The sequence below is a fragment of the Dama dama genome, chromosome 11 (genome assembly GCF_033118175.1).
Source record: "Dama dama isolate Ldn47 chromosome 11, ASM3311817v1, whole genome shotgun sequence".
In the NCBI taxonomy this organism is placed as follows: Eukaryota; Metazoa; Chordata; class Mammalia; order Artiodactyla; family Cervidae; genus Dama; species Dama dama.
The window spans coordinates 30,619,419-30,640,830 of record NC_083691.1 but is presented as its reverse complement, the minus strand read 5'-3'; the positions used below and the strand labels follow the sequence as shown (position 1 = coordinate 30,640,830).

Genomic DNA, 21,412 nt, shown 5'->3' with positions numbered 1-21,412 from the left:
ATCTTTTCTTTTGAATAATTTATGTGAAATTCCAACCATTTGGTCTTACATACGGCTAAAATTCATTTGAAGCCAAGAGTTGTGAATTAACTGATTAAACTGAGTTAATGTTATGTTGGGTCCAAAGCCAAAGTGTATTTATGCTTTTTCTATGTGGTTTTAAGTGGATTTTAAGAGTGATTCTAGGAAATTCCACATGTATAATGTTCTAAGGAATAACCTAATAACACATCAATTTTATTACTTATAGTCAAGCTCATATACCAGGAGAATTGTGTAATAAAGATGCTAAAAATGAAATACTTTCCAAGAAGTAGTATTTTAGAACAAGATGGTTGTGTTGTTTTCCTGGGGAAAGGAGGGATGGAGTTTTTTGTTTTTGTGTTCTTGATAGTCGGAAGGTATGTAATAGTTTTTGTTTATATCATATAGTCATCCTGTCTGTGACTTTTACTAGACAGGGACATTTATAATTAATATTTATAACATTTAATATTTATAATTAACATAAAGCATGCTGGAGTAACCAAAAATGTTAGAATATTTTAGTTAAAAAATTGTGCAAACCACATAGATAAACAGAAGAAAGTCATATACACTATTTTTTGAATGTTCTCTCTCTCCCCTTTTTAATATTTGGAAATAATAATTGTTGGGTATTTTAAAAAAATAAGTTTACGTTGACAGCTCTTTTATTATGTAACAATTTTTAGTTTTCGTTTTTGAATTTTAATTATAGTAAGGTATACTGCAAATTTCTTCCGTAAGTTTTCATATTTTGATGACACTTTAAGTATCTTTCTAGTGACTTAACATTTCTGTCCCTCCACCAAAAGGGAGAGTGGTACAATGACTTTTGAGAGATTAACTAAGTTTTCATGTATTAGTTTAGAATGTGTAATATAATACTTTGAAGAAATTATTAAACATTGTTGGTGTTCAAGTACTTTTTTCTTCTTACAATTTATTGTTTGAATAACTTTGTTTGAATCTTAGGTTGTCAGTGGAAACAAGTAGTAAAGGTCTGTGACCATTGCTGTTTATGGCATTAGTTAACTTTATGATACATACAAAGCTTAAGCCTTTTCACTGGATTTTAATTTATAGAGTTGAAGACAGAGTGAGTTCAGTTTATAACTTGTTATTAAAGCTTTTCTTGAAGTAATGAAATGACTTTTCCCTAGTGTATTTTATTAATTTGTATATTGTCAATCTTAAGGTAAAAAATTGTTGTCTTTCCTTTTAAAAAAGTTAATATTGCATTAGTGACATTTTAAAGATTAAAGTGATTCCACCAGCATTGCATTTTTGTTTCTTTAAATGAATGTTGATGTGTTTGCATATTAAATATAATTGTGTTCTAGGTTAACTTCTCAGCCTGGTGCTACATTACCAAACGGACATAGTAGCTTATGTGAGTATTCTGTTATGAAACTGGTTAGTATTGAAATGCTTATAATGTTATTAGAGTTCTAAAGTGGGGTAAAATAGAATAATTTACTAGTATGCTCAGCATACTGTTGGAAGTGACTGGATTACAGTCATGGTAAATATGTATATAATTGTTAAACATTGAGAAATTAGTACAATTGAAATAATTTATCATGGCAGATTGTAAACAGTTTTAGAAATTTAACATTATTGGATATTAAAGCCATTTAAGAAGTTATAGTAAGCTCCTTATAGTCTTTTTAAAGTAATTTTTGATTTTTTTCTTTCTTTTTATACTCTGTACTTTGAAATGGAAATTTCTCTCTTCTTGTAGCCCTTCGAAGCCATCCCCATCGAGGGGAAAAGAAAGGAGATGGGGACCTTTCTTGTATAAGTGGTGACATGGAAGTCAGAAAAAGCTGTCGTTCCAGGAAAAACAGATTTGAAAGTGTGAACCAGAGTTTGTTATTTGATCAACTGGTAAATAGGTATGAATGTTTTTGCAGTAAGCAGTTTCATGTAATTGTTTTTTTTTTTTAAGCAAGTTATGTTTTAAAAAGTAACTTAGGCACTGACTTAGCAATCAGTACAATTATTTAAAAACTTAATCTGAATTAACCATGGTTAGCAATAATTGTTAATTTCTAGTCATTTTACTAGATTTAATGCAATTTATGTGATAGCATATTTTTTTCTCATACGTTTTAAGCTCTTGTGCATAGTTAGATAATATAAAAAGTCATTTTATTTTAACTTCACTACTATAGTCCTTTAATATTTGCTCATTTAACATTTGTGTTTTGACAGTTTTCAAGAAACATTAAGTTCCATTACTGATATATAATAGGTATAGTTTTACTTAGTCAAGATTCTGAATTGAAAGTCTTTTCAGACTGCACATGTTGGATATAGCCTAGCTGACTCCTCAGCATCTACGTGCAATGAAACTGTATTCTTCTCAAATAATAAATCATCCTATTTAATCTTTGTAATAGCTTGGAGAAGGGAGATGAGTGTAATTCCTATTTGAAAGGAGAGGAAATTATGTTTTATTGTGGTAGTGTCAAATTTGGGTATTAGTTATTTTTTGTAAGTACCTAGATCAGTATCTGAACACATAGTAAGTGCCATGTGTGTTTAAAATGTCAATGTCAGTATATATTTTGTGGATGTCAGTGTCCTCTAATTTCTAAGTATATCTGCCCTTGTAGTGGGAGGTGGGAGAGAGGTTTAAGAGGAAGGGGACATATGTATACCTATGGCTGATTTATGTTGATGTATGGCAGAAACCAGCACAATACTGTAAAGCAATTATCCTTCAATTACAAATAAGTAGATTTTTAAGAAAAGAAAAAAATATGTCAGTTCAGCTAACCTTATGCTGCCTTTAAACTTTTTACAAATTCTTTATTCTATACAATTTTTTAAAAATTTTAAAATTTATTTTATTTTATTTTATTTTTTTATTGTATACAATTTTTAACACCGTCCTCAAATAAAAAGATTTGAATTAGTTTTTTTTTTTTTTTGGTACCATGGATCTGATAGATTTTTTTTTTTGATAGTCAGTTATTTGTAATAGTATTATGAGTTTAAATATTTGAAGCCTTGTAAACAAAGGTCTTCTATTTGTAAGTTTTATGTTAATATATCATGACAGAAGATGTTCTGTTTCTGTCTTTCTTTTCTTTTTTGGCCATGCTGCATGGCTTGTGGGATCTTAGTTCCCTGAGAAGGGTTTGAACCCAGGCCCCAGCAGTGAAATCCCTGAGTCCTAACCACTGGACTGCCAGGGCATTCCCTGTTTCCACCTGTTTTTGAGGCATTATCTTCTAATGGATGCTAGTTCAGAAGAAGATATTAATTGGGATATTAGGTACAGTTAGAAATTAGATGGCTTAATTATGCTTTGATGGTGAGCTCTTTTACCTGAATGATACAGAGTTTGATCCTGCAATTGTCTAAACCCTAGTTTTATTATGTAATTGTAGTACTGCTGAAGCTGTACTACAGGAAATGGACAACATAAACATTAGACGGAATCGTCGATCAGGAGAAGTAGAACGGCTTCGAATGTGGACAGATACAGAATTTGTGAGTATGTTAACCTTAACAACTGTCCCTGGTGCCTCAAAGGGTAAAGAATCTGCCTGCAATATGTGAGACCCATGTTTGATATCTGGGTCAGGAAGATCCCCTGGAGGAGGAAATGGTAACCCACTCCAGTATTCTTGCCTGGGAAATCCCATGGACAGAGGAGCCTGGCGGGCTACAGTTCACGGGGTTGCAAAGAGTCGGACATGACTGAGCGACTAACACAACAACAACAACCATTGCAAGTAGTTTTTATTTTGATTGAGGAATTCAGAGAGAGAGAGCAGCATTTGGATTTTCTTGAATTAACAGAATTGTTTCTTTTTCGTTTCCAATTTAATCTGAGATTTTATTGTTTTCTTTTTTCTTTTATCCATACCTTGTTTGCCACAAGCTTCCTCAGAAGACCCTCTACCTTTTTGCCAGAGAGATCTCCTGGAGAAGGAAATGGCAACCCACTCCAGATTCTTGCCTGAGAAATCCCATGGACAGAGGAGCCTGGTGGGCTAAAGTCCATGGGGTGGCTAAAGAGTTGGATGCAGCTTAGTGACTAAACAACAACATCTTAAAGTACAACTCTGATTCTGTCAACTATTAAGGTTTTTTGTTTTTTTTTTTTGGCTGCACTATGAGGCATGTGAAATCTTAGTTTCCCAACCAGGGATCGAATCTATATGCCCTGCATTAGGAGTATGGAGTCTTAACTGCTGAACCACCAGGGAAGTCCCTTTAATGGTTTTTTAATGTGTGCTGAATTAATTAAAATCACCTTAGATAGCCAGTGGGAATTTGCTATATGACACAGGGAGCTCAAACCCAGTGCTCTGTGATGACCTAGAGGAGGGGAATGGAGTAGGAGGAAGGCTTGGGAGGAAGGGGACATATGTATACCTATGGCTGATTCATGTTGATGTATGTCAGAAACCAATACAACATTGTAAAGCAATTATTCTCCAGATTAAAAATAAATAAATTTAAAAAACCCCCAAACACCTTGACTGGCATAATATGGTTTCAGACTTTATCTTCTCACACACCATTGTCCAAATACAAACACATCATCCTTCCTTTCCTATCTTTTACTCCTGTTAATACTTCTGATTGAGGACTTAATACAGTTCTATCTTTGTTTCAAGGCTCATTTCAAATGCTTCCTCCCCAACTCCCCTAGGCACATTTCCCCTCTCCCTGCCCAGTTTTCAAGTATCTTATAAGTTTTATTTTTCTTCTTGTTTCATACATTTATTGAATTTAGTAAGGTTCATTTTTGTTGATCTGTGCCTTGCAAATAGATCCTCAATAAATTTTATCAAGTGGGCATGTCCCATTGGGCTAGTGATATTGATGGCTGGGAATAAATTTCATGTTAATATTTGACAGATTTATTTCTTTAAAAGGAAAACATGGATATGTATTCAAGAGTGAAAAGGCGAAGAAAGTCACTGAGAAGAAATAGTTATGGGATACAAAATCATCATGAAGTCTCTACTGAGGGTGAAGAAGAAGGTTTGTAAAGCACCTTTATGAAATAAATGCTACAACGTTCAGGTGGGAGGAAAGAGAAACATACAAACTATATATATGTGTGTGTGTGTATAATATATTGCTGAACAGGTGATTTTTGACTTTAGAGGTCTATATTACATAATTCAGAATTATTTTTTGTTCCATTGGCATTTCTGAGTATTTAATTCCTTCACTTGGAAAAATACCTTTGCTGTATGCTACGCATGATGCTGAAGCTGAAACTCCAGTACTTTGGCCACCTCATGTGAAGAGTTGACTCATTGGAAAAGACCCTGATGCTGGGAGGGATTGGGGGCAGGAGGAGAAGGGGGAGACAGAGGATGAGATGGCTAGATGGCATCACCAACTTGATGGGCATGAGTTTGAGTAAACCCCGGGAGTTGGTGATGGATAGGGAAGCCTGGCGTGCTGTGATTCATGGGGTCACAAAGAGTCGGACACGACTGAGTGATTAAACTGAACTGAACTGAACTGATGCATTGTTGTGTAATATTGATATATCTTATTAGTAAGCTGTTGGTAGTTCTTAAATGACCTAATCTGATGTAGCATTTGCCATGGGTTGATTTGCTTGTTAGTAGGCAAGACCTCTTTTGTATTTAGGTACTTTTAACTGGAAATCTCTGTCCATAGCCACCTAAATCTATGATTATTTGGATCTCAAATTTAGTTACGGATAGAGGATGGTGAAGTTAAACAAATTGCTAATACTACTGGAGGGAGTGGTACTGCTTTTTTCTGAGGCCTATCTGAGTTCTGATTTGAAGAATCCTGACTGAATTTGTCAGGCTGGATTTGGGAGTAGATGAAAGCACATTGTCTGAGAATTATAAATTGATGACTAGTACAATCTATAGGATTTACATTTATAGGGTTTAATTCTGTAGATGTTAACTTTCTTTGTTAAAATGGATTTTTAGAAGATTTGGTGTATTTAAAATGCTGTGTAGTTGTTTTTCACTGGGAAATCTTATTAGTTCCTACGATTCCTGTACCTTAGATGGATAAGAATGCGTTTATTTCTCAAATTCTGTAATTAATATATTAGTAAGTTTTGAAGAGTTGATATTTTTAATGAAGGTATTTTATTGAGCAAATATTGTTGTTGTTACAGCTAGAACCTCTATATTGCTTCCTTTGGAGAAAATCAGTATAGGTGAGACAGATTTATAATGTGATTTTTGCCTTATTATTAACTGAACACCTTTGTAGATTTCCCTGAGGACTTGCCATGTTTAGAATTTTTTCTCATAATAAATAATGCAGTTTTTTTTTTTTTCCAAAAGGTAATTTTTTGAAGTTTTAAGGAAACTTATTTGGGCACAAGTAATTTAAAGTGTTATTTAGTTAAGTAATACTGCATTTGCTAATTTTCCCATGAGTAAAATGTAAAGTCCTTTGAATTTTTAGTTTCCTGTTTCACTGAGCATCACTGACAGTTTAAAATTTTTCCCAGTGCTTTATTTATTTATTTTTTCCAGTGCTTTAATATGATTGTGTTATATTGATAATTCCTGTGGTTAAAAAGTTAATCATAACATACATTGCATTTGAGGACCCTAAGCTTACACATTTTCACCAGACTCTCTTTTCTTTTTAACTTTTAATTTTATATAGAGGTATAGCCATTTAACAATGTTGTGATAGTTTTATGTGGACAGCAAAGGAACTCAGCCATACATATACATGTATCCATTCTCCTCCAAACTCCCCTTCCGTTCAGGCTGCCACATAATGTTGAGCAGAGTTCCATGTGCTGTACAATAAGTCCTTTTTGGTTGTCCATTTTAAATATAGTAGTGTTTCACCAGACTTTTAAACTGTAAATAGATGTCACATCATAGCTATAGCAAAATCACTTTTTAAAAATAAAGGATTTATGTACATTGTAATTTATTTTTTAAATGTATAGCCAGGTAGATTATGAACTGATCACTCATGTCAAGAAATAAACTATTACCAATACCCTAGAAATCTGCTTTCATACTCTCTCCCAATCTCTGCCTAAATTTTTCTACCAAAAATGTAACTAATCTGTGTTTACCTGTTATTAGTGGGCCTAATAAACCACTACACTGCCAACAAAAATTGTTCTTGTGTAACATTAGTAATTATCTTTTAAGCATATTTTTTTTGAACTATCAAGTAGTATGTGAATGCTAACTGTATTCAGTGGTTAATTGGGCATTGAATGAAGTTTGCTGTAATAAAGTTTTGAATCATATTCTATTATTGCTTTGTATGTCCAAAAAGATAATACAAAAGATTGAAAAGTCATAGGTGAATAAAGAGCTCAATTGTGATCATATTGATATATTTAGTAGAGAACTATAGTATTTGTAGGAAAGGCATTTTCTTTTACATCTGTCTAGTTTTATTTTTAATTGCATTGATTTATGCTGTATCATACAGTGTTGACACTTTTAAATGTCACCTGTGTAGAAAGAGTAAAAGATAAGATATAAATATTCAGTTTTAGAGTAGACCAATCCTTGTGGATTAAAGCAGTTTTTTTTTTCTTTTGTGTGTGGGAAACTAGAATCTCAAGAGGAAGATGGAGATATAGAGGCTGAAGAGGCAGAAGGAGAAGAAAATGATAGGCCATATAATCTGAGACAAAGAAAAACAGTGGATCGATACCAAGCACCTCCAATAGGTAAGAGACTCTAAGTAACTTCTTTCCTTTTTGTGGTAGAGTAGCTTATTCTGCTCTGTTCCTTAAAAAAAATTAGTGTTGTTGAATTTAAAAGAATGAAATCTCTTACAGATTCCGTATATCTTTTCTTATGTATGCTTCTAGTCACACACATGACTGAATGTTGGAGGATACAACTGCAATATAGAATTTCATAGGGCATGCACATTTTATTTAAATAATCCTAAATTTAATAATAAATACTGCTCATACTTTTGTATTACTTTGTTGTTTATTGAGTACTTTCATTTGTAACAGTTCTTTAGGGCAAGCCTCTCTGTGTTCCAAGTGGTTAAGTAATTTAAGCTAAAGTCACAAAAGGGCAGCTTGGCCAGTAAGCTAGGTTTGTTTTGTTTTAGTCTTGAGAAGGAAACAGTTTATCCTAACACTTTTAAATCTGATGACAAGTAATCAGTTGCATAGGTTCTATTTTATTGACTATTTCCCCAGCTCTTAGGAAATTCCATCATGATTGATTTCCTCCAGTTTTTAGAATATTGAAATTTAGTTCACATATCATGAAATTTGCCATTTTTTCCAGGCTTTGCTTATTTTTTATCTGTACAATTTATGAGTTTTTAGTATATTCACAAGGGTGTGCAGTCATCACCATTGTTTAATTCTGGAATATTTTATTACATCTATACTTCCTTGCCCTCAGCTCTTGGCAATCACTAATGCACTTTCTATCTCCATTGATTTGCCTATATGTGACCTTTTGTGTTTTGCTACTTTCATTTAGCATAATGGATCATTTTATTCAGACTCTCATGTTCTAAAGCAGTGATTGATTCTCTGGAAATATCAAAGTTACCTCACTAGAAGCTTGCTGAAGTATGTAGACATTTCTCTACTCCAGTTAGGACTCACTGTCACAGGTACCCCTAATAATAATAGGATAGGTATGTTAGGACAGAGAAAAGATTGTGAGCCATTTTTCTAGCATTTTTTTTTTAAAGCTTTATTGAGATATGAGTTATATGTAATCCATTCCCATTGCATATGCTTCATGTGTACAATTTGGCAAGTTGGAAATACCTTAGGGATTTACTTATGAAACTGTCACCACAGTCAAGATAATAAGCATTTTTCATCAACCTCTCCATCCTCAAATTTCATTCTGCCTGTTTATAATCTGCTCCTAACCCTTGTGGCTCAGCTGGTAAAGAATCTGCCTGCAGTGTGGGAGACCTGGGTTCCATCCCTGGGTTGGGAAGATCCCCTGGAGAAGAGAACGGCTACCCACTCCAGTACTCTGGCCTGGAGAATTCCATGAACTGTATAGTCCGTGGAGTCGGACATGACTGAGTGACTTTCATTTCATTTCATTTCAGCCTTCTTTTGCCTCCCTCTCCCTACCCTCAGGCAGTGACTTATCTTACCTGCTTTCTGTCACCATGGATAAATTTACATTTTCTCAAATTTTATGTATAGTATATACTCTTTTTTGTCTGACTTATTTCACTCGGCACGATAACGGTAAGACTCATCCATGTTGTTGACTATGACAGTAGTATTTTTCTTTTTATTGCTGAGTAGCATTCCATTGTATGGGTATATTACAATTTGTTTACCCATTCATTTGTTGATAACATTTGGATTGTTGGTATTTCTGGTGTTTGGGTATTATAAATACGTAAGTTGTTATGAACATATGTTTGCAAGTCTTTGTTTGAACTTATGTTTTCATTTTTCTTATAAATACCTAGAAATAGAAGGCTGGGTTTTATAATTAGGTGTCTGTTTAACTTACTAAGAATTACCAAACTGTTCCAAAGTAATTTTACCGTTTACATTCTCACTAACAGTGTATGGAATCCCTTGGCGGTAGTTCATATGGTAAAGAATCTGCCTGCAATGTGAGAGATCTAGATTCAATCCCTGGGTTGTGAATATCTTTTGGAGGAGGGCATGGCAACCCACTCCAGTATTCTTGCCTAGAGAATCCCATGGACAGAGGAGCCTGGTGGGCTACAGTCCATGGGGTCGCAAAGAGACGGGCACAACTGAGCAATTAACACTAACAGTATATGAGTTTCAGTTGCTTCATATTCTTGTCAACATTTGGTATGGTCATTTTTAAAAATTAATTTTAATACATATTTATTGTAGTTTTAGTTTACATTTCGCTAATGGCTAGTGATGTTTAGCATATTTTTATCTGCTGATTTGCCAAGATTATCTCTGGTGAAGTAGTCAAATCTTTTGCCCATTTTTTCAATTCAGCTGTTTGGCTTTTTATTATTGAAATTTTGAGAGTTCCTTATGTACTCTGGATATCAGTCATTGTGATTTACAAGTATTTTCTCAGTTGGTAGCTTCTTGAAAAAAATTCTCTTAATACTATCTTTCAAAGAGCAGAATTTGTAATTTTGATGAATTTCAGTTTATCAAAACATTTTAATGGATTAGGCTTTTGGTGATATGTCAGATAAATCTTTGGTTAACCTAAAGTCACAAAGATTTAGTTTAACATTTTTTTTTTTTAGAATGTTTATTTGCAGCTTATAGTGTTTACCACAAAGTATTTATTTTTGTTGTGCTTCCTCTAGACAGCATTTAGAACTTGAAGACAGTTTCTATTCAGAAAATTAATAGAAGTAATTTCTGCATCTTTAATATATCAGTTTATCAATTTATTATTAGTTATTTCTGTGTTTTCTTTTTTTTTTTTTTAAGTACCAGCTCATCAAAAAAAGAGGGAAAATACCCTTTTTGATATTCACAGATCTCCAGCAAGAAGAAGTCATATCAGGTATGTTTTGTTAGTTTTTAAAGGAGGAAATATTTCCATCTATCATTTAGATATCTCCTTAAGTACTACATAGTATAATGCATTACATTGAGGATATAGGTTTTAATGTCGTTAATGATAATGCCAGTGAAAACTAAATAGCATCTTCTTTAATTAGTCACTAATAGTTTTTACCCTAAGTGTGACTGTTATCTTTCTGATTCAGTTTGCCAGAAATGATTATTGTTTTAACAATTATGTTCCCTAAAGCTACACAGCTTTCTGGTCTCTTAGTAAGTTGAGTCTAGAGACTCACATTACTTTCATTGGAAGAATTGATTCAGTTAGTCTTTGCTACTTTTAGTTTCCTTTTGCCCTTTCAATTAGATACAAAGAGGCATTTTGATTTTGAAAGACTATCTTCTCTACTTTGTTTTCTGAAAAGGTAATATATTCCCCATGGCTCAAAAATGAAATAAATAAACATTAAAAGCTGTTTTCTAGTCTCAGTAGCCTCTCAGAATCCCATAGAAACATTTTTATTAGATTGTATGTCCTTAGAGAATATGTTCATACATATATGCGTGTGTGTGTGTGTGTGTATAAATAAATATGTACCAATACATATATTGATTGTTATCCTTTCTTTTTACCCAAAATACACTATGCACATTGTTCTACACCTTGTTTTTTCACTGGATTTGTTTTCACTGTCTTTTCATTTAAGTATAGCAAAATCTCACATTTATAGTTACATAACATTACTGTATTTGATATAGTTTTACTGTAATTTTAAAATTATTTCTTTATTGAGAGTCAGGTTGTTTTCATGGTTTTGCTATTACATTCTGTGGTTTATAATGCATACCCTTGCATAATCATCTTTTGCATGTGTACTTATAGAAGTGGAATCTCTGAGTTAAAGAGAATGTGAAATTGTAATTTGGTGACCTTCAATGCTGTTGAATCAGCTTGCAGTCCACCCTGCAATGTATGAAAGTCCCTACTTCTCTGTATTTCTGCCAGCAAAATGCATTCTCAAACTTTTGGATTTTTGCCAGTCTGAGAATTGAAAAGAAAATGTTGGTTTATTTTTGAATCGCTTACAAGAGTATTTTTTCCTGTATTTTAAAAAGATGTTTACTTTTTTTTCTGAAATGTCTGTAAAATTTGTCTATTTTGTAATAGATTCTTGCTTTTTTTTTAAACTATTGCTAATTTATAAAATTATATGACCATGTGAAGCTGCTTGCTTTTAATCTTCTTTTAGTAGGTATGACCTAAATCAGATCCCTTATGATTATACAGTGGAAGTGACAAATAGATTCAAGGGATTAGATCTGATGGACAGAGTGCCTGAGGAACTATGGACAAAGGTTTGTGACATTGTACAGGAGGCAGTGATCACAACCATCCCCAAGAAAAAGAAATGCAAAAAGGCAAAATGGCTGTCTGAGGAGACCTTAGAAATAGCTGAGAAAAGAAGAGAAGTGAAAGGCAAAGGAGAAAAGGAAAGATATATCCATTTGAATGCAGAGTTCCAAAGAATAGCAAGGAGACATGAGAAAGCCTTCCTAAGTGACCAATGCAAAGAAATAGAGTAAAACAATAGAATGGGAAAGACTAAAGGGTCTCTTCAAGAAAATTAGAGATACCAAGGGAATATTTCATGCAAAGATGGACACAATAAAGGACAGAAACATTACGGACCTAACAGAAACAGAAGATATTAAGAAGAGGTGGCAAGAATACACAGAACTATACAAAAAAGACCTTAATGACCCAGATAACCACGGTGGTGTGATATCCTGGAGTGTGAAGTCAAGTGGGTCTTAGGAAGCATCATTACGAACAAAGCTAGTGGAGGTTGTGAAATTCAAGCTGAGCTGCTTCAAATCCTAAAAGATGATGCTGTTAAAGTGCTGCACTTGATATACCAGCAAATTTAGGAGACTCAACAGTGGCCACAGGACTGGAAAAGGTCAGTTTTCATTCCAGTCCCAAAGAGAGGCAATGCCAAAGAATGTTCAAACTACCACACACTTGCACTCATCTCACACACTAGCAAAGTAATGCTCAAAATTCTCCAAGTGAGGCTTTAGCAGTACGTGAACTGAGAATTTCCAGATGTTCAAGCTGAATTTAGAAAAGGCAGAAGAACAAGAGATCAAATTGCCAGCATCCACTGGATCATGGAAAAAGCAAGAGAATTCCATAAAAACATCTACTTCTGCTTCATTGACTACCCTAAAGCCTTTGTATGGATCACAACAAAGTGTGGAAAATTTTTCAAGAGATGGGAATACCAGATCACCTTACCTGCCTCCTGAGAAACCTGTATGCAGGTCAAGAAGCAATAGTTAGAACTGGACATGGAACAATGGACTGGTTCTAAATTGGGAAAGGAGTACATCAAGGCTGTATATTGTCACCCTGCTAATTTGACTTATATGCAGAATATATCACGTGAAATGCCGAGCTGGATGAAGCAGAAGGTGGAGTCACTTTCAGTAACCTCAGATATGCAGATGACAATACTCTTATGGTAGAAAGTGAAGAGGAACTAAAGAGCTTCTTGATGAAGGTGAGAGGAGAGGGAAAAAGCTGGCTTAAGACTAAACATCCAAAAAAACAATGATCATGGCACCTGGTCCCATCGCTTCATGGCAAATAGATGGGGAAACAATGGAAACCATGACAGACTTTTGTTTTCTTGGGCTCCAAAATCACTACAGATGGTGACTGCAGCCATGAAATCAAGGCCCTTGCTCCTTGGAAGAAAAGCTATGGCAAACCTAGACAGCATATTAAAAAGCAGAGACAAAAAAAAAAAAAAAAAAGCAGAGACATTTCTTTGCTGAAAAAGGTCCCTATAGTCAAAGCTATGGTTTATCCAGTAGTCATGTATGGGTCTGACATGAAGAAGGCTGAATGCCTAAGAATTGATGCTTTTGAACTGTGGTGCTGGAGAAGACTCTTGAGAGTCCCTTGGACTGCAAGGAGATCAAACCAGTCAATCCTAAAGGAGATCAACCCTGAATATTCATTGGAAGGACTGATGCTAAAGCTGAAGCTCCAATAGTTTGGCCACCTGATGTGAAGAACAGACTCATTAGAAAAGACCCTGATGCTGGGAAAGATTGAAGGCAGGAGGATAAGGGGATGACAGAGGATGAAATAGATGGATGGCATCACTGACTCAATGGACATGAGTTTGAGCAAGCTCCAGGAGTTGGTGAAGGACAGGGAATCCTGGTGTGCTGCGTCCATGGGGTCACAAAAAACCAGACACAACTGAGTGACTCAACAACAAGTAGTTCTTTCTTTATGTAGTATAGTAGTCCTTTGTCACAAATTGTCAGTCTTTTTTCTCAGTTCTTAGTTTGTGTTTTAACTTTGCTTTTGGTTGTCTTTACCAGAAAGTTTTTATTTTTATGTAGTCCAATTTATCAGCCTACTATGACTTTTTAGAGGGGCTTCCCAGTTGACTCAGTGGTAAACAATCTGCTTGCCAAGCAGAAGATGCAGGTTCAGTTTCTGGATCAGGAAGATGCCCTGGAGAAGGAAATGGCAACCCACTCCAATATTCTTGCCTGGGAAATCCCATGGACAGAGGAACCCAGTGGGCCCCTGTTTAGAGGAGCCTGGTGTGCTACAGTCCACAGGGTTGCAAAGAGTTGGACATGACTGAGGGACTGAACAACAACAGTTACAATATTTTTAGATTTTGAATCATAGTTAGAAAAGCCTTCCAAATTCCAAAGTGATAAGGAAGTTCACCTTTGTTTATTTTTATTTAATTTAGAATACTGATGGTTTTTTTTTAAACTTTTTATTGGAGTATAGTTGATTACAATGTTGTGTTAGTTTCAGGTGTATAGCAGAGTGAATCAGTTATGCATATAGCACATTTGTTTATTTTTAATGTTTCATATTTTGCTCTAATTTTGATCCATCTGAATTTTATTCTTGTGTGAGATTTGTGGTATGGATCCAGCTTTTTTCCCAGGTGGAAAATGAGTTTTCCAACCTCATTTATTGAGTGAGTCTGTGTTTTCTCCATGGATTACAGTTGCCACATTTATTATCAAATTATGTATAATGTATAAATATTATATTACATAAAAGATGTCCTTTTTTTCCCCTTTATTCTTATATTTTTTCTCAGATGGCTGTTTGTATATATGCAAACAGCTAATTTCTGTATATTAATTGTACCCCACTTCTTTATTGGGAGGGCTTCCCTGGTGGCTCAGAGGTTAAAGTGTCTGCCTGCAGTGTGGGAGACCTGGGTTCGATCCCTGGGTTGGGAGGATCCCCTGGGGAAGGAAATGGCAACCCACTCCAGTATTCTTGCCTGGGGAATCCCATGGACGGAGGAGCCTGGTGGATTACATTAGTCCATGGGGTCTCAAAGAGTCGGACACGACTGAGCGACTTCACTTTCACTCTTTATTGGGAATGCCTCTAGCAGGTCCTCTGTAAGATTGATGCTTAAGAAAGATATATTTTATATCTTAGAGCATTCGTGGTTGTTAATAATCTTGTCATTGAGGCTTAGCGGATTTTTGTTTTGTTTTGTTTTTTTGGTGGTTGTTTTTGACTATGCCTTATGGCCTGTAGGATCTTAGTTCCCTGACCAGGGATTAAGCCTGCATCCTTGGCAGTGAAATCTGAGTCCTAACCACTGGCGTGCCAGGAATTCCTGGACATATGTTTTTATTTCTCTTGAGTATATCCCTTGGAGTAGAATTACTGGGCCATGTGATAACTTTATGCTTTATCATTTAAGAGCTGCTTGAATGTTTTCCAAAGTGACTATACCATTTTACATTCTCTCCATCATTGTATAGGGTATCCAGTTTTTCATATTCTCTTCAAAGCTTAATACTGTCTGACTTTTTGATTCTGGTCATCCTAATGAGTATAAAATGTATCTCACTATAATTTTTGATGATATGAGACATCTTTTCAAGTGCTTATTGACCATTTTAAAACTTTCCTTTGAGAACTGTCTTTGTGTCCTGTGCCTATTTAAAAATTGTTGTCTTTTTCTTATTGACTTATAAGGGCTCTTTATATATTCTAGATTCAAATTCCTTATCAGCTATTTGATTTGTAAATATTTTATCCTATTTTGTGGGTTGTCTTACTTTCTTGATGATGTTCTTTGAGGCAAAAAGAACTTTAATTTTGATGAGGTCTAATTTATCTTTGTTGTTATTGTTCATGTTTTTGATGTCATATCTAAAAATCCATTGTCAAATCTGTGATCATGAAGATTTATTCCTGTGTTTTCTTCTAAGAGTTTTATAGATTTAGCTCTATATTTAGGTCTTTGATCCATTTTGACTTTCTTTTGTGTATGATGTGGCCCCTTCCCTTTATGGTCCATTCTGCTTTTTGTGGTATTGTGATACATTTTATAAACTTAGTAATATGTTATTAGAATTACTTTTATAGTTCTGTTTTATTTAAAAAGGTGAGAGAAGAAAGGTAATCAAGTATGTTTATAGCTTTTGGATAGTAACTTTTATTTTATTATTCTGGGTCTCTTCGTTTGTTCTTGTGAATTCAAGTTATGATCTGGAGTCATTTCCTTAGCCCAGTATGTACACTGTTGCTTCTGATCACCTCATTAGAGCCGATGTATTATATTTTTATATATTAGGCTCACAACACACACACATAGAGTAAATAAACTTGGAAACAGGCATTTTGTTCTTAAGGAGAGAAAGAAGTCAGAGAGAAAGTAAAGTCAAAATTGCAAAGACTGAGTAGGTAACTATTGCAACAGTCTTCTTAAGGTCTTGGGAAACATTAAAATATGATACAGGATTAAATGAAAGGACTCCTATTAATTAAGAGAAGGAATATTAGACAGGTTAAAAGTCTTAATGAGCTGGGGAAAATCTGGGTTTGCTATCGAGGGAGTTGGAGTTGAATAGAGATGCACAGGATGTACACCATTCTTGAAGGCCATTCTGAGTTTCAAGTAAATTTACAATGATTCCATTTTGTATGCTACCATATTTTCTAGGTATCTTAGGGATGTCATCAGTTATTTTAATAATTAGATTTATTGGATATTGTTTTTCCTCGAGGATTTCAATTTTATACTTTCATGCCATAGTAGTTATGATTGTAAACTTTTCTTGAAAAGTATGTTTTATAAGAAATTGGGACAGGATATAAGTATCTTAAGTCAAAAGTAGAAACTCTTGTCTCCCCATAAACCAATGTATTATTTTCTTTAGCGTCTGTACTGTTTCTGATTGTTTGGGAAATGGGAAAATAAGAGAAAAGGATAAGCTTTCTTTTCTAAGATTTTGATGTTATTTATCAATCAGTGATAGACATTCCCTAAATTTGGATGCAAATTAAATTTGTTGCTTGATGTCTTTCTAAACTACCCTATTTAAAAAATTATAGCCTCCTTCTCCTCCTGTTTTTTTAATTTCCTTCTGTTGTAAATTGCATGAGTATAAGGATCTTAATAAATATTTGCCAAATGAATGAGTGAATGTATGTACTTTATACTGAGCTAACAGTAGATATGGTGCTCAGAATGGTGCTTTTTAAAAGTCCTTTGCTGCTGTAATGATTTTAAGGATTTTACTCTGTTTAAATAGGAGAAAGAAGCATGCTATTCACAGTAGTGACACAACTTCTTCTGATGAAGAACGATTTGAAAGAAGAAAATCAAAGAGCATGGCAAGAGCCAGAAATCGGTCAGTAAATTTCTAGTTGTTCCTCCCACCCTGGGAAAAAGGACTAGCAGTTAGGCTTTGTGACTCTCACCTGTACCAGTAGTTTGCTCACAGTGGTACTCAACACATTAGAGTAATACACTAACTTGGTTTTTACATAATAATTTTTAGAGTAGAAATCTAACTATGGGAAACTTCCCATAAATTACTTACTGTGTTAGTACTCAATAAAACAGTGTGGAAAGATAAAGATAGAACCAGGGGAAGAGTCCAACCTCTATGACCGTCTCTTCTTCAGTACCTCTCCTCTAATCCAAATCCATTTAATGAGGCTGATTTTAGATGCTTAAAATGATGATAGCACTCTAGAGTAAGACTTGATTTTAAATAGAATTATTTCAGGAATCCTTGGGTTTTGTTGGAAACCTTGTTATAGTTTTGGTTTAGTGAATGCCTCTGGTGATCTTTGCTTAACTAGAGTGATTCATTATTACATAGCTTACTAAAATCTTGAGAGTTTTCAGTGGGGGAGAGAATCAATATTTTGCCTAGTAGAGTATCCAGTTATAATTTATCCTTTAAAATTTGAGTTAATTTTCTAGCTTATATGTATAATACTTAAGATAAATTATATTTAGAAATTTTATATTTAGCAAAGCATTTCTATACATTAGCATTATATATTTACTGTAGAAATATCAAGTTTTCAGTTAGCTGGTCTTGGAAACAAGTTTGGATTGGTGTAGATTGTATGCTAGAAAGAGTTCCTTGTGTGGATGACAGAAAGAAAATGTAAGGAAAATCTAAGTTTAAATAAAAGAGTGTAATGCCTCTTTAATCTGAGCTATTGTGATACCTGCTTTGGAAGTTTTTAAAGTAAATTCAGATTAGGAAATATCAGTGAAGTTATATTCATTATAGAACCTATACTTTTTTGAGGCTATTTATGTCATCTTTTGGTGTTTATGCAATATTAAAAGAGGCAGTAGATTGTATTTTCTTAGGGATAATTAAATTAATATTGTATAGGATTTTAAGTAGCTAAAGTATTTTAAGGTAGCTACACAAAAAAGTAAGGCTTAATTTTCAAAACAGGATCTAAAATTGGTTTCTCTTGAATTAAAAGGAAGGAAACTTATTTCTTCAATCATGTATTTTGAGTTGACATACATAATAACTAAGGATAAATTTATATATTGTAATAAAGCTTGAGTTCATTTAATGTCATATATAATATTAATAGTGTATATACAGTTTATTTTTATTTTATACTTATAGAATATCAGGTTTGTTAAGTTTTCTTATTTAGACTAGGTTGGACTCTTTGGACAAATAGATTCATGACCTTAATTGCTTTGTCTTATGAATAAATTTATTTTTGATCTATTGAAAAGAATTTAGGAAAAGTAGGTTAAAAATATGAAATCTCTTTTCTTAAAAAACTGGAAATAGAACTGCCATATGACCCAGCAATCCCACTCCTGGGCACACACACCAAGGAAACCAGATCTGAAAGAGACACGTGCACCCCAGTGTTCATCGCAGCACTGTTTATAATAGCCAGGACATGGAAGCAACCTAGATGCCCATCAGCAGACGAATGGATAAGGAAGCTGTGGTACATGTACACCATGGAATACTACTCTGCCATTAAAAAGAATTCATTTGAATCAGTTCTAATGAGATGGATGAAACTGGAGCCCATTATACAGAGTGAAGTAAGCCAGAAAGATAAAGACCATTACAGTATACTAACACATATATATGGAATTTAGAAAGATGCTAATGATAACCCTATATGCAAAACAGAAAAAGAGACACAGATGTACAGAACAGACTTTTGGACGCTGTGGGAGAAGGTGAGGGTGGGATGTTTCAAGAGAACAGCTTTGAAACATGTATATTATCTATGGTGAAACAGATCACCAGCCCAGGTTGGTTGCATGAGACAAGTGCTCGGACCTAGTGCACTGGGAAGACCCAGAGGGATCGGGTGGAGAGGAAGGTGGGAGGGGGGAGTGGGATGGGGAATACATGTAAATCCATGGTTGATTCATGTCAATGTATGACAAAAACCACTACAATATTGTAAAGTAGTTAGCCTCCAACTAATAAAAAGAAAAAAAAAAAAAAGAAAAAAAAATGAAATCTCTTGTCATTTTCTGGGCTATGAGAAAAGGGAGAAAGATAAAAATGTTTCAAAGCAGATGGCATAAACAGATGGAGAGATATTCCATGTTCCTGGGTAGGAAGAATCAATATTGTGAAAATGGCTATACTACCAAATGCAGTCTTCAGATTCAATATGATCCCTATCATATTACCAATAGCATCTTTCACAGAACTAGAGCAAAAAATTTTACAATTCATATGGAAATGCAAAAGACCCCAAATAGCCAAAGCAGTCTGAGAAAGAAGAATGGAGCTGGAGGAATCAACCTTCCTGACTTCAGATTATACTACAAAGCTACAGTCATCAAGACAGTATGGTACTGGCACAAAAATAGAAATGTAGACCGATGGAACGAGATAGAAAGCCCAGAAATAAACCCATGCACCTGTGGGTACCTTATTTTTGACAAAGAATGCAAGAATATGTAATGGGGCAAAGACAGCCTCTTCAATAAATGGTGCCGGGAAAACTGGACAGCTACATGTAAAAGAATGAAATTAGAACACTTCCTAATAACATACACAAAGATAAACTCAAAATGGATTAAAGACCTAAATATAAGACCAGAAACTATAAAACTCTTAGAGGAAAACATAGGCAGAACACTTGATGACATAAATCAAAGCAAGATCCTCTATGACCCACCTCCTAGAGTAATGGAAATAAAAACAAAAGTTAACAAGTGGGACCTGATTAAACTTAAAAGCTTTTGCACATCAAAGGAAACTATAAGCAAGGTGAAAAGACAACCCTCAGAATGGGAGAAAATAATAGCAAGTGAAACAACTGACAAAGGATTAATTTCCAAAATATACAAGCAGCTCATACAACTCAATGCCAGAAAAACAAACAACCCTATCAAAAAGTGGGAAAAAGACCTGAACAGACATTTCTTCAAAGAAGACATACAGGTGGCTAACAAACATGAAAAGATGCTCAACATTGCTCATTATGAGAGAAAGCAAATCAAAAGTACAATGAGAGATATCACCTCACACCAGTCAGAGTAGCTATCATCAAAAAGTCTACAAACAATAAATGCTGGAGGGAGCGTGAAGAAAAAGGAATGCTCTTGCACTGTTGATGGGAATGTAAATTGATACAGCCACTATGGAAGATGGTATGGAGATTCCTTAAAAAACTAGGAATAAAACCACCATATGACCCAGCAATCCCACTCCTAGGCATATACCCTGAGGAAACCAAAATTGAAAAAGACATGTGTATTCCATTGTTCATTGCAGCACTATTTACAATAGCTAGAACATGGAAGCAACCTAGGTGTCCATTGACAGATGAATGGATAAAGAAGTTGTGGTGCATATACACAGTAGAATATTACTCAACCATAAAAAGAAACACATTTGAGTCAGTTCTGATGAGTTGGATGAACCTAGAACCTATTATACAGAGTGAAATGAGTCAGAAAGAGAAAGATAAATATCATATTCTAACACATATATATGAAATCTAGAAGAATGGTACTGAAGAACTTATTTACAGGGCAGCAGTGGAGAAACAGACATAGAGAATAGATTTATGGACATGGGGAGAGAGGAGGAGAGGGTGAGAGGTATGGAAAGAGTAACATGGAAACTTAAATTACCATATGTAAAATAGATAGCCAGTGGGAATTTGCTGTATGGCTCAGGGAACTCAAACAGTGGCTCTGTAGCAACCTAGAGGGGTGGGATGGGGAGGGAGATGGGGGGAGGTTCAAAAGGGAGGGGATATATGTATACCTATGGCTGACTGATGTTGAGGTTTGACAGAAAACAACAAAATTCTGTAAAGCAATTATCCTTCAATAAAAAAATAAATTAGAAAAACGTGTCAAAACTTTAAAACTTGTTTATGATATTAAGAATGTGTAACTTTTTAATGCTGTCTACTTAAATTTTTATGAATTTCAGGTGTTTGCCTATGAACTTAAGAGCAGAAGATTTGGCTAGTGGTATTCTCCGAGAACGTGTTAAAGTGGGTGCAAGCTTGGCTGATGTTGATCCAATGAATATTGATAAGTCAGTAAGTTTTGTAAATGGTTTTTT

The 21,412-nt window shown here is 34.4% G+C and overlaps 1 protein-coding gene across 3 annotated transcripts in view; it reads left to right on the top strand.

Moving 5' to 3' along the window:
* ATAD2B (ATPase family AAA domain containing 2B) overlaps positions 1 to 21,412 on the top strand; it is a 134,673-nt gene that overhangs the window by 30,243 nt on the left and 83,018 nt on the right. For all 3 annotated transcript variants that reach the window (XM_061154890.1, XM_061154889.1, XM_061154888.1), the window contains exons 3-10: positions 1,365 to 1,414; positions 1,766 to 1,919; positions 3,423 to 3,525; positions 4,923 to 5,031; positions 7,592 to 7,708; positions 10,427 to 10,502; positions 17,114 to 17,212; positions 21,278 to 21,389. In XM_061154890.1, the coding sequence (XP_061010873.1) occupies positions 1,365 to 1,414; positions 1,766 to 1,919; positions 3,423 to 3,525; positions 4,923 to 5,031; positions 7,592 to 7,708; positions 10,427 to 10,502; positions 17,114 to 17,212; positions 21,278 to 21,389 (820 nt within the window). The remainder of the gene's footprint in view (positions 1 to 1,364; positions 1,415 to 1,765; positions 1,920 to 3,422; positions 3,526 to 4,922; positions 5,032 to 7,591; positions 7,709 to 10,426; positions 10,503 to 17,113; positions 17,213 to 21,277; positions 21,390 to 21,412) is intronic.